Genomic DNA, 14,187 nt, shown 5'->3' with positions numbered 1-14,187 from the left:
AGCTCACTTTAAAGGCTAACTCACTCGCTGCAGCATATCCTTCAGATCTGAACATGAGCCTGGCAGATGAATTGATACAATACAAATCATTCATAACAGAAAAAGAAAAATGTCCTAGTAAAATGCTCAAAACCATGATAAATTAGAATTTACAGTCAACCTTTCCAAATGTCTACATAGCACTTAGACTTTTTTTGACTGTGCCTATCACAAATTGTGAAGGGGAGCGTTCATTCTCCAAACTGGCTCGTATTAAGAATGAACTCAGGTTTAGGATGCGCCAAAACCGCCTGAACTCACTGTCACTTCTGGCCATTGAATCAGATTTGGTCAGACAGCTTAATTTTGATGAATTAGTGGATGACTTTGCAAGAAAGAAGAGTAGAAAGAAACTTATATAAAATAGATTCTTGTGTTAGGGTTAGTTATTGACAGGTTGTTTAATGTATTAATTTATTTATGTTTTTGGAGGGGGGGGGGGGCGCAGGGTGGGGGGTGGGGGTGTTCCCTGGGCAACTCTTTGCCCAGGGGCCCAGACTATCCTTAATCCGTCCTTGCCAATACCGATACCAATAACGATACTTTTTAATATACTGAATGAATGTTCATTACCTTTAAGTGTATTATTAACATATTATTATTATTATTATTATCATTATTATATATTATTATACATTCACACAGTATGAACCCAAAATATTTCCTGTTTGGTCTGGTCAACTTCATTATGTATGTTAATATACATCAATTCCTGCATTTTAGGCCTGCAACACATTCCAATTTAGGGCTAGTAAATTAATGAGGTAAAACAGAATTTACCAACCAGCATAAGCGATTAGATGAGTAGTTCTCTGAACTACAGCTCTTTCTAGCTTTCTAGCGGAATCATTAAATAACTACACTACCCATAACCCCTTGTGGGAAGGCGTGACGCATCCCCGCCTCTGGATGTGATTGGCTGTTTTCTGTTGAAGCGTTTTTCAGGATCAAGGTGAAACTCTCCTGGTAGCGCGATGTCACTATTCACCTCTCACAGGCAGTTTTGCCGAAAACTGGTAAGTTCAACAAAAACAGATCGATAACTGAACTCTGTTTTAAACCCTAGAGTCAATAAAGCATGTAGCTTAACGAGCTAGCGGAATTCTTCTTTGCGATAGAGTTAGCGCACTGGCTTGGGTTGGATCTCAAACGGTTCCACAATCACCACACAAGTGCACTACAGCTGCTGTTTATTAACGGTTACTGCACGCTACCTAGTGCACTATTTATACTGTAAAGATCAGTTTAGGATTCAGCCTGAGTCTGCAGCTACTTACAGGCCTTTAGTTTTGTTTTGACTTTGTCCTGTAGTTTTGCCTGATACTCAGTGAATGAGTGGATGTTGTATGACTTATTAAGAGTAATTAGTTAAGGTCTTTACCACAAATGTAACTACAACGTACTTTTATTATCTTACAGGCACACAAGTATGTATCCAGGACTTTCACCTCCCGACCCTCTCTCAATGTGAGTTTAAGTGTCTGTCTGTCTGTCTGTCTGTCTGTCTGTGTGTGTGTGTGTGTGTGTGTGTGTGTGTACGTATGTATGTATGTGTGTGTGTGCACATAATAAAAGTAAAAACGTTTACATACAGAAATCTGTTCTTTTTCTGTGCTAAAACATATACATACAGCAGCATGGATCATTAATTTGGTTGCTTGCTGCTAGGGCTAGTCTAATTAAAGCCATTAAAAGTGAGTTGGAATGAGAACATTTATCTGGATGGCTTGGAGAAATCTGAGAACCACAAAACATCTGTCATAAATTAGATGCTGCTGGACCTGTTCCTGGGGGTAGTCAGGGATTGAACCCAAGCCACAAGACCTTTGTAGTGTATGGCACCCAGACTACCTACTAGGCCACCGTGCTGCTAATATATAATTATGAAGAAGTTTATACTTATTAGGACCAGTCTGTACCTTAGGATCATCACTAATGCATCTTGGAACGCTCTTTTGTAAGTCATTAATGCCTCATATTTTTTAGGTTTTATATAACCATGTAAAATAATCAGCAGACTTAAGGATTTCCGCATGCTGGCAGATCAAAACGTGGCAGCAGAGATTCCATTGCTCATTGGCAGTCTATAAACTGCAGCTGGGGGTTATGCCATACAGTGTTTTGGAAAATTGGTCACCGAGGCACTCATTCAACCATTTAATTACATTTCATTTTATTTAGATACTTTGTTTACATATTATTATTGATGTAAATTCATCCCACAGGAAGTTGTCATTGTCAGCGCAGCTCGGACCCCCATGGGCTCCTTTAAAGGAAGCCTCTCCACAGTTCCTGCCACCAAGCTGGGCTCGATTGCCATTAAAGGAGCAATCGAGCGAGCAGGTAAAGATCTGTAAACTCACCTGTATTGACCATTCACGTGTCAACATGCATCATCTTGTGCTTTTATTTGAGTTTGTAACATCAGGTGGAAATTGTACGTCTTTATGTTTCAGGAATCCCTCCTGAGGAGGTGAAGGAGGTGTACATGGGTAATGTGCTGCAGGCAGGTGAAGGACAAGCTCCAACCCGACAGGCTCTTCTAGGTGCTGGTATGTAGTAAATCAAGGAATTGGTAATATACATTTTCCCTGACCCCAAATGGTTGATTGGTCAAGACATGTTTGATGTGTAATGTTGCTTCCATGGATGTTAATGATGAACCGATAACAGACATGGCTGGATTACTGACCGGGCCAGTGGGGCCAGTGCCCAGGGGCCCTTGATGTCAGGGGGCCCCGGGGGGGCCCTGGCCTAAAACATTTTGTGATGCCTATCAACATTTATGATACAATATATTTTTATTTCCGAGGGCCCTCCATTTTAAGGATCCTCTGACTATTAGGGACTTTGACCCCAGGGCCTCTTGGGGGCCCTAGCCATGCAACTCTTTGCCCAGGGCCCCAGACTATCCTTAATCCGTCCTTGATAACAGATGAGGTTGATTTGAATTGAGCAGAGTTACAGACATGATTGGTACAGACAGAGAGGTTTTTTTTGTTTAAATGCTCCTAAAAGGGGTTATGGGAGGCAGTTTGTGTTCAGTGAATTTAGGATGTTTCAGGACAGAGAGAAGCAAAAGAAATCAAAATCTTCATACATTCTTAGATTTATCAGCCATATACACTGACTAGGCATAACATTATGACTGAAGTCATTATAAGTGAAGTGAATAACACTATCTCCTCATCACGGCACCTGTTAGTGGGTGGGATATATTACACAGCAAGTGAACATTTTATCCTCAGAGTTGATGTGTTAGAAGCAGGAAAAATGAGCAAGCGTAAGAATTTGAGCGTGTTTGACAAGGGCCAAATTGTGATGGCTGGTCGACTGGGTCAGAGTATCTCCAAAACTGCAGCTCTTGTTGGGTGTTCCCGGTCTGCAGTGGTCAGTATCTATCAAAAGTGGTCCAAGGAAGGAACAGTGGTAAATCGGCATGGGCGGCCCAGGGTCATGGGCGGCCAAGGCTCATTGATGCACGTGGGGAATAAAGGCTGGTCCATGTGGACTGATCCAATTTCTAAAGAAGTTAATGCTGGTTCTGATAGAAAGGTGTCGGAATACACAGTGCATCACAGTTTGTTGCGTATGGGGGTGCATAGCCGCAGACCAGTCAGTTAGGAAGGTGGTCATAATGTTATGCTTGATTGGTATGTACAGTGTATCACAAAAGTGAGTACACCCCTCACATTTCTGCAAATATTTCATTATATCTTTTCATGGGACAACACTATAGAAATAAAACTTGGATATAAGTTAGAGTAGTCAGTGTACAGCTTGTATAGCAGTGTAGATTTACTGTCTTCTGAAAATAACTCAACACACAGCCATTAATGTCTAAATAGCTGGCAACATAAGTGAGTACACCCCACAGTGAACATGTCCAAATTGTGCCCAAAGTGTCAATATTTTGTGTGACCACCATTATTATCCAGCACTGCCTTAACCCTCCTGGGCATGGAATTCACCAGAGCTGCACAGGTTGCTACAGGAATCCTCTTCCACTTCTCCATGATGACATCACGGAGCTGGTGGATGTTAGACACCTTGAACTCCTCCACCTTCCACTTAAGGATGCGCCACAGGTGCTCAATTGGGTTTAGTCCATCACCTTTACCTTCAGCTTCCTCAGCAAGGCAGTTGTCATCTTGGAGGTTGTGTTTGGGGTCGTTATCCTGTTGGAAAACTGCCATGAGGCCCAGTTTTCGAAGGGAGGGGATCATGCTCTGTTTCAGAATGTCACAGTACATGTTGGAATTCATGTTTCCCTCAATGAACTGCAGCTCCCCAGTGCCAGCAACACTCATGCAGCCCAAGACCATGATGCTACCACCACCATGCTTGACTGTAGGCAAGATACAGTTGTCTTGGTACTTCTCACCAGGGCGCCGCCACACATGCTGGACACCATCTGAGCCAAACAAGTTTATCTTGGTCTCGTCAGACCACCGGGTATTCCAGTAATCCATGTTCTTGGACTGCTTGTCTTCAGCAAACTGTTTGCGGGCTTTCTTGTGCGTCAGCTTCCTTCTGGGATGACGACCATGCAGACCGAGTTGATGCAGTGTGCGGCGTATGGTCTGAGCACTGACAGGCTGACCTCCCACGTCTTCAAGCTCTGCAGCAATGCTGGCAGCACTCATGTGTCTATTTTTTAAAGCCAACCTCTGGATATGACGTCGAACACGTGGACTCAACTTCTTTGGTCGACCGTGGCGAAGCCTGTTCCGAGTGGAACCTGTCCTGGAAAACCGCTGTATGACCTTGGCCACCATGCTGTAGCTCAGTTTCAGGGTGTTAGCAATCTTCTTATAGCCCAGGCCATCTTTGTGGAGAGCAACAATTCTATTTCTCACATCCTCAGAGAGTTCTTTGCCATGAGGTGCCATGTTGAATATCCAGTGGCCAGTATGAGAGAATTGTACCCAAAACACCAAATTTAACAGCCCTGCTCCCCATTTACACCTGGGACCTTGACACATGACACCAGGGAGGGACAACGACACATTTGGGCACAATTTGGACATGTTCACTGTGGGGTGTACTCACTTATGTTGCCAGCTATTTAGACATTAATGGCTGTGTGTTGAGTTATTTTCAGAAGACAGTAAATCTACACTGCTATACAAGCTGTACACTGACTACTCTAAGTTATATCCAAGTTTTATGTCTGTAGTGTTGTCCCATGAAAAGATATAATGAAATATTTGCAGAAATGTGAGGGGTGTACTCACTTTTGTGATACACTGTATATATATGAGAGAGTGAGAAGATCTAAGGAAGTTACTTGTTACTCTCTCTCTCTCTCTCTCTCTCTCTCTCTCTCTCTCTCTCTCTCTCTCTCTCTCTCTCTCTCTCTATATATATATATATATATATATATATATATATATATATATATATATATATATATATATATATATATATATATATATATATATATAAATAAATTTGATTTGTTTTCCTTAGGCTTCTCCCTTATTAGAGGGTTGCCACTGGTGTGCACTGACAAATCCACATTCCAATGGCTAAGGTATTTTGTCACCCCTCCCTCAGACATAGCCATTCATGTCTGTGTAGACACCTGTCTAGCTGAGCACCGCTCGAGTGTCCTGTGTGCCATAACTGTAACAAATCTTTTATATTAAGACCCCTAAGCATGCTAGGTGCTTAGTCTAAAAGACAGAGTATTTAATTCTATTAGATAAACTATGCTTGACCATTTTGCTTGTTGTATTTTGTAGGCCTGCCTCTTTCCACTCCAGCTACAACAATTAACAAAGTATGTGCCTCTGGCATGAAGTCCATCATGATGGCGGCTCAGAGTCTGATGTGTGGACATCAGGTAAACGTCAAACACTGCTATTATTAACAAGCTCATCATTTTTCACCTTAAAACATGTAATTTTCACCTGAGAACAGTAACAACGCACTTTACTGCTTAATTCTTATATCAGCACATGATTTGTCTCCTGAATTTGAATTGGTCTTTCACATCCATTATATAATTGTGTTGTTTGGATGAAATCTGTTTTGTAGGATGTGATGGTAGCAGGTGGTATGGAGAGTATGTCTCAAGTTCCCTATGTGATGGCCAGAGACGCACCCACCTATGGCGGGGTGATGTTGGCTGATCTTATCGTGAAGGACGGCCTTACAGACGTCTACAACAAATTTCACATGGTCAGTTTAGCGGCTTATTTGTTGTTCTTTTGCTGCAGTGCACATATTTTTGGTTGTTTGGTGTTGTAGGAATAGCACTAATTAATGTTTTTGGGTTTTTTTGGTGCTTCTGTTCATCACGTGTAGGGTAACTGTGCAGAAAACACAGCCAAGAACAGCAGCATATCCCGAGACGAGCAGGACAGTTTCGCCATAAGCTCATATTCACGCAGCAAGGCAGCATGGGAGTCAGGAATCCTGGCCAAGGAAGTGGTACCAGTCAGCATCCCACAAAGAGGTCAGTCTGACTGATCCTTACTGCTTTTACTTACATTGTACAGCCAAAAATATGTGGACACCTGACCATGAGCTTTGTTTGTGGATGCTTGTTTCTAAACATATGAGTTTAATATAGAGCTGGGTGGCACGGTGGCTCAGTGGGAAGCTGTGTCAATTCACAGCAAGAAGTTCCTGGGTTCGATTCCCAGGTGGAGCAGTCCAGGTCCTTTCTGTGTGGAGTTTGCATGTTCTCCCCGTGTCTTTGTGGGTTTCCTCTGGGAGCTCCGGTTTCCTCCCACAGTCCAAAGACATGCAATTGAGGTGAATTGGAGATACAAAATTGTCCATGACTGTGTTTGACATCAAAACTTGTGAACTAATAAATCTTGTGTAACCAGTAACTACTTGTTCTATCTTGAATGTAACCAAAGTGTGTAAAACTTTCCACCTTCAAGCCATTTAGTCAAAAGAGTCTTAAGGTTCAAGGTTCAAAGCTTTATTGTCATATGTACAGTAGGAAACGTGTTTCCCTGTACAATGAAATTCTTATTTTGCTGTCCACACATGATGTAACAAGGTACAAATAGGTAATAATAATATAAAGTCAAATTAAGAAATAAAAGTTATGTACATTGTGCAAGAAAGAGCAGATATATTGCAATCGGTTATGAATAAAAGTATGTACATTGTGCAAAAAAAAAGAGCAGATATATTGCAATCAGACATTATAGTTACATGTGCAAAATGTAAGACAGTAGTGTAAACATACATGTGCAGATGTATGTGGACCTGTAAACAGTCATATGTAAGACAGTAGTGTAAACATAAATGTATGTAGACCTGTAAACAGTCATATGTGGTATAGTGCAAGTATTGTGTGCAAGTGTGATAGTGTCTATGAATAATCATCTCAGCTGTTTAAGAGTCTGATTGCTGTGGGAAAGAAAGAGATCTTTAGTCTTGTTGTCCTGCATTTCACACTTCTGTATCTCCGGCCTGAGGGTAGAAGTGTGAATAGTCCATGTTGGGGGTGGGTGGGGTCTTTGATGATGGACGCAGTTCTCCTGTGGACTCTGTGATGGTAGATGCTCTGGAGAGAGGGTTGTGCCGTCCTGGTGATTTTCGTTGCAGTCTTTATCACTCTCTCCAGGCGTTTGCGATCCTTCACAGTAGAACTGCCGTACCACACGGTGATGCAATTGGTCAGGATGGACTCAATGATGCAGCGGTAGAAGTTGCTGAGTATTTTGGGTGACATGCCAAATTTCCTCAGCCTCCTCAAGAAATACAGCCGCTGCTGAGCCCTCTTTAACACCTGTGTGGTGTTTAGTGTCCAAGTGAGGTCATCACTGATGTGGACCCCTAGGTATTTAAAACTGTTCACCCTCTCCACCTCAAGGTCCCGGATAAACAGTGGCTGATGAGGTCTCCTCTCCCTCCTCATGTCCACTATCATCTCCTTGGTCTTGTCTATGTTGAGTGTAAGGTTATTGTCCACACACCAGGTAACCAGACTGTTCACCTCACTCCTGTAGGCTGCCTCCTCTCCTCCAGTGATACGACCTATCACAGCAGTGTCGTCAGCAAACTTCAGGATGATGTTGTCGGAGTGGGAGGCGACACAGTCGTGGGTAAACAGGGTGTAGAGGATAGGGCTGAGGACACAGCCCTGCGGGGTACCAATATTGGTGATTATGCTGGTTGATGTCCTGTTTCCAATCCTAACAGACTGAGGCCTGCCAGTCAGGAAGTTTAAAAGCCAGTCACAGATGGTGGGGTGTAGTCCAAGAGATGACAGTTTATGTGTAAGTTTGTGAGGTATAACCGTGTTAAAGGCGGAGCTGTAGTCAATAAAGAGTATCCTGACGTAGGAGTCTTTATGTTCCAGGTGTGAGAGAGAGACATGAAGGGTTGCGGCGATGGCATCCGAGGTAGACCTGTTGGCCCTGTATGCATATTGTAGGGGGTCTGTAGTGCCTGGTATATTGCTCTGAATGTGGGCCAGCACCACTCTCTCGAAGCACTTCATAATGATTGGAGTGAGTGCTACTGGCCTGTAGTCATTCAGACAGGATGGGGGATTCTTCTTGGGGAGAGGGACGATGGTGGTGGTCTTGTAACAGGTGGGAACTGTGCATTGTCTGAGGGAAAGGTTGAAGATAGAAGTAAAAACATCAGCCAGCTCGTTAGCACATGCTCTGAGGGCCCGCCCAGGAATGTTGTCAGGTCCTGCAGCTTTGCGGGGGTTGATCCTCTTCAGGGCTTTGTGTACCTGGGCTGGTGAGACAACTGGTGTGGGGGAGGAGGGTTGCGTAATGGAGGTGTGTGTATTCTCTGTGGGGCTAGTGGGGGTCGACGTCTCAAAGCGGGTGTAGAATGCATTGAGGTCGTCTGGAAGGCTGTTTGAGGCGCTTATGGTGTTGTTGGGCCTAGACCTATAATCTGTAATCTGTTCCAGACATTGCCACATATGCCTGGGGTCAGTAGTGGAGTAAAATCCCTCTGTTTTCTCTCTATATTGTCTCTTGGCTGATCTTATGGCCTTCTTCAGTCTGTACTGTGCAACTTTGAGCTCAGTCTCATCACCAGATCTAAATGCAGTAGAGCGTGCTCGTAGCATTTGCAGTACCTCACCATTTATCCAGGGCTTCTGGTTAGGGAATTTCCTGACTTTTATGGTGGGCACAATGTTCTCAATGCAAGTGCCAATGTACCCAGTCAGTGCCAGACCTCAGCGTCTTAGTGAGGTCTGGCACTGATGTTGGACCAGAACTTCTGATTCATCCCAAAGGTGTTCCATGGAATCGATGCCAGGCCACTGTGCAGGCCACTGTACTGTAGTTTTGTCAGAATATGTCTTTTTGGACATTGCTTTGTCCCCACAAACAGTCATGCTGCTTGTCTTCCAAAATCGTTGCCACAAAGTTGGAAGCCATTGTTACACTATGGCTGTGGCTAAAACATGTGTATTAATTAGTAGGGATGTCCACATACTTTTGGCATGTAGTGTGCATTAAGGAAACTGGTTGATGATGTATGTGAGGCCAGTATATAAACATTTGTAAATGGTACATCTTTTCTTCCAGGCAAACCAGATGTTGTGGTGAAGGAGGACGAGGAGTACCGGAAGGTGGATTTTAGCAAGGTACCTAAACTGAAGGCGGTCTTCCTGAAAGAGAATGGTAGGCGACTGTGATTTGCTTTGATGTATTGTTTAATGATTAGCATTAATGATGCACTGTTTGATAAATGACCTTCTGCTTGCTTTGGATTATGAATGGAACAGTGTTTGACTTCATTGACCATGAATCTGTATTGAAGCATAAATATACAGTTTTTACAGACATGCACTGTGCCAAAACATTTGAACCACCTCTTTAAAATGCAGTCAAAACAGCATTGACCTGCAAAGGCATAGACTACACAAAACCTCAGAAGTTGTCCTGTGGTATCTGGTAGAAGGACATTATAAAAATTTTTTGAACTTGTCTACATTGTGAGATCCTGGTGTGTCTCGTCTTTAAGTGAAAAGATCTTGGAGGAGACATCTAGGAGAATGGAGAAATTGTCAGAGTATGCAATCTTCTGCTCCAATCTAACAGTAGACAGGAGTTAGCATGGGCACTTTAACTTGTTCCATACACAGAAGGGTTAGCCAGTTGTTAATGCCAGATGACAAAGACGTCAAAGGTATACGGTATCATCCAACCAAAGAGCTTAAGTTGTTCAATTATTAGATCATTTTAATTCTGTTTTTTGGGCTGCACAGTCATCAGTAAATGTGCCTGTGCTAGCTCTTGTCCACCATCAGAAGCACCTAAAGTAGACACATGAGCATCAGATATGGGCACTGAACCAATGGTAGAAGGTTGCCCAGTCCAGTGAATGATTAGGAGAAAGGCCAACCTAATGGTAACCTTGAAGACCTTCTTGTCTATTATGCTAGTTCACCATTTCTGAGATCTGGGTTTGAATCTCAGCAGTGCTAATGGCTGACCAGACATCCATACAGACTGGAATGAACTCCTTTTGTCTGTTCAAAGATCAGAGTCTCTCACTGTCTTCAAAAAGCAGATGTTTTAATCCTTGGATTGGTGTCTGCTCTGAATAAGAGCGTCTGCTAAATGCCTCAATTGACTTAATTGGCTATGTCTGAGGGCCTGGGACTGAAGCCCTGGGGTGTGATTGGCGCCCTGTCCAAGATATTTCTACCTTGCCCTAGTCTGAAGACTGTGTGTTTTTTCCCTTTATTTGGTGTGCAGGTACAGTGACAGCAGCTAACGCTAGCACCCTGAACGACGGTGCTGCCGCCGTCGTCCTGATGACAGCGGACGCCGCAAAGAGGCTCAACGTCAATCCACTGGCAAGGATCGTAGGTGAGAAAAAGACCCAAACTTTACAACACAGACAAAAAGTTATAATGATCTACTTCACTACTTTCCTACTATTATGACAGTTCTTACGTCATATGGCCAAAAGTATGTGGACACTTGACCATGACTTTGTTCAACATCCTCTTCTAAAGCTATGGGCATTAATATGAATTTACCCCCATTCTGCAGCTATAACAGCCTTAACTTTTCTGGGAAGGCATTCTGTTAGATTTTGGATTGTCTCTGAAGATTTATGCCCATGCATTCAAAAGAACATTTGTCAAGTCAGGCACTGATGTTTGAAGAGAAAGCCTTGCTCCCAGTCAACATTCCAATTCATACTGAAGATTTTCAGTACTTTTGAGGGCGGGGCTATGTGCAGACTACTGGAGATCTTTTAAAATGCAGAGGTGGTACATTCATGTTGAAAGTGGAATCTCTTGCTATTATGTCTGAAGTATTTAATCTATTTAATATAATTGATGGGTGGCACAGTAACACTGTTGCCTCTTAGCAAGAAGGTCCTGGGTTAGATTTCCTGGTGAAGAGGTCCAGGTCCTTTCTATGTGGAGTTTTCATGTTCTCCCTGTGTCAGCGTGGGTTTCTTCCGGGAGTTCTGCTTTCCTCCCACAGTCCAAAGACATGCAAGTGAGGTGAATTATAGGTACAAAATTGTCCATGACTGTGTTTGCGATTGAACACATGAACTGATGAATCTTGTGTAACCAGTGTGTACCCAAGGTGTGTAAAATATAATATTAAAATAATAAATAATTAATTTTATATAATTGGTTTTGCATACCTTTGGAAAGCTGTGTGGTCTAAAACACCTACAATTTATCATTTTTGATGGTGTCCACATACATTTTGGCAAGGAAGTGGATCTCTGGAATCATCTTAGCTAGCTGATGTGTTTCTCTATTAAATTTAATCTAATTGCGTTTCTTATTTAGCTTTTGCTGATGCTGCTGTTGCTCCTATCGACTTCCCCATTGCTCCAGCATTTGCAGTTCCCAAGGCAGGTTAATGGTTTCTTTATTCGGACTGTACAGCCCTGGTGTCTTCTGAGTATTAAGTCCTGATTCTTGCGTAGGTGCTGGAGGCAGCTGGTGTGAAGAAGGAGGATGTGAGTATGTGGGAAATAAACGAGGCGTTCAGTGTGGTGGTGCTGGCCAACATCAAGATGCTGGACATCGACCCCAGCAAAGTCAACATTAATGGAGGAGCGGTTTCTCTCGGCCATCCTATTGGGTAATTAGCATTAGCTTGATGGAATTCAGATCACTAGTCAGCTTGTTCAGTATGCAGAGCAGAAGCTTAGCGCTGATTGTAGCAAAATTGAAATCTGCCAATCGCATGCTCCTTCATCTCCCAATTTAGTCATTTCCAATTATTGATTTTGAACCCACTGCTGCTTGCACAACCCCAATCATATCAATGACTGCCAGATCACCACACGCTCCCTGTAACACGTGTCCAGTCTGCTGTTGCTTTTTTTTTACATGCCAGTGTTGGGTTTCCAAACACAGCCGTATCACTTTCGGACAGACACGCTAGGCTCTGTGTATTTTATCCCCCTCTTGCACAGGTGTCTGGACCAGTCCTGAAGATCCCGTATCGCAGTGGCCGTGGGAAGATTTACATTTTCAGCATTTAGGAGATGCTTTTATCCAAAGTGACTTACAGTACTGTGACAGTATACAATCTAAGCAATCGAGGGTTAAGGGCGTTGCTCAAGGACCCAACAGTGGCAACCTGGCAGTGGTGGGGCTTGAACCGGCAACCTTCTGATTACTAGTCCAGTACCTTAGCTGCTAGGCTACAACTGTCAGACCCTGTTTGACTTTCCCTCCCTCAAATGTGGCCAATTGTGTTTGTGTGGACACTCGTCCAGGTCGGGGGCTTTCCTGGGATAGCGGTCTAACACGCCAGCCCACTACTGCAGACATTTCCAGCTCTCGACTTCGAGTCTCAGCTGTTCTGTTAGCCTGTCTCTGAGAGTAGGGAGTCGGCTAGACCAACTTTTTTTTCCATTGCCCACATTATGCAACCCAGGCATTACAAACAATGCATCTTACTCTCTGTTTTGCTCTGTATAATCTGGTCCCACTGTGGTTTACAAGATGTAACATAAAGCCACCACAAGGGGGCATTCATGTGCAAGTTCATTTCACGACCCACCTAAGGGTTGGGCTAGGGTGTCTCCTCATTGCCACTGCAACACCCCTCCTTCTGTCGACTGAGTCACTGGCAGGAGTGGTGTAAGAACACAGAGCATAGCATGACCCTCCCCATGCAAATTCTTAGCCAGCCAAATGACTACATTGTGAGAAAAGTAGGGAAATGCAATTTAATGAGGTGTATTAATACTTTTACTCTGATTTTCTTTTCTAGGATGTCCGGGACGAGGATAGTCGGGCACATGGTGCACAATCTGAAGGCTGGGCAGTACGGCATGGCTAGCATCTGTAACGGTGGAGGTGGAGCTTCATGTATTCTCATTCAGAAATTCTAGCTTGTTGATGGTTATCTTTAACATCTAAGGTCACAGGAGGATAGATTATTCCTTAAAAGACGGAATTTAGAAAGAGAATGTTGCACTTATCAGCCTTAAATCTGACTTCTTCAGGTTACTGTCACTCCAAAATAGGTCACTCCTTCTATCGTGTCCTTTTTTGTCGAATGTTAAATCAAGTAGGATATTTATTTTGAACATTATTTAAGCCAGGAGATCTTTTTGCTTGTGATAATTTTTTCCATGTTGGGTGCCATTTTCAAAAATAATGCAGTCATTGACAAACCAAGTCTGGTCACGTGTGTGTTATTTTAGGTCATTAACACAAATGTACTGTATTTATCTGAGCTTCACAGTACAGTGGTACAGGGTGGCACGGTGGCTCAGTGGGTAGCGCTGTCACCTCACTGCAAGAAGGTCCTGGGTCCGATCCCCAGGTGGGGCGGTCCGGGTCCTTTCTGTGTCGAGTTTGCATGTTCTCCCTGTGTGTGCGTGGGTTTCCTCCTAGGGCTCCGGTTTCCTCCCACAGTCCAAAGACGTGCAAGTGAGGTGAATTGGAGATACAAAATTGTCCAGGTGTTCGATATAATCTTGTATAATGAGTAACTACCGTTCCTGTCATGAATGTAACCAAGGTGTAAAACATGATGTTAAAATCCCAATAAACAAACAAACAGTACCGTGGTACTTTGAAACTCAACGTCAATTGGTTCTGGGACTGGCGTTGAGTTTCAAGGTATATTTTCCCATAAGGATGTATGGGAAACCTGTTCATGCGTTTCATGGTCCCATGGACTTGCATATATTTTAGGCTAA

At 43.3% G+C, this 14,187-nt stretch overlaps 1 protein-coding gene across 1 annotated transcript; it reads left to right on the top strand.

The window, feature by feature from the left end:
- The first annotated feature begins 967 nt into the window (after positions 1 to 967).
- acat1 (acetyl-CoA acetyltransferase 1) lies at positions 968 to 13,660 on the top strand. The gene is made up of 12 exons (XM_063014334.1): positions 968 to 1,055; positions 1,459 to 1,506; positions 2,265 to 2,382; positions 2,496 to 2,591; positions 5,787 to 5,887; positions 6,082 to 6,225; positions 6,352 to 6,502; positions 9,570 to 9,665; positions 10,746 to 10,859; positions 11,810 to 11,874; positions 11,950 to 12,107; positions 13,251 to 13,660. The coding sequence occupies exons 1-12, from the start codon at positions 1,014 to 1,016 to the stop codon at positions 13,369 to 13,371; spliced, it is 1,254 nt and encodes a 417-aa protein (XP_062870404.1). The 5' UTR covers positions 968 to 1,013; the 3' UTR covers positions 13,372 to 13,660.
- Positions 13,661 to 14,187: the final 527 nt, after the last annotated feature.

The sequence above is a fragment of the Trichomycterus rosablanca genome, chromosome 18 (genome assembly GCF_030014385.1).
Source record: "Trichomycterus rosablanca isolate fTriRos1 chromosome 18, fTriRos1.hap1, whole genome shotgun sequence".
In the NCBI taxonomy this organism is placed as follows: Eukaryota; Metazoa; Chordata; class Actinopteri; order Siluriformes; family Trichomycteridae; genus Trichomycterus; species Trichomycterus rosablanca.
Note: the sequence above shows the minus strand (reverse complement) of the source record. Positions and strands in the feature narration are given on the sequence as shown.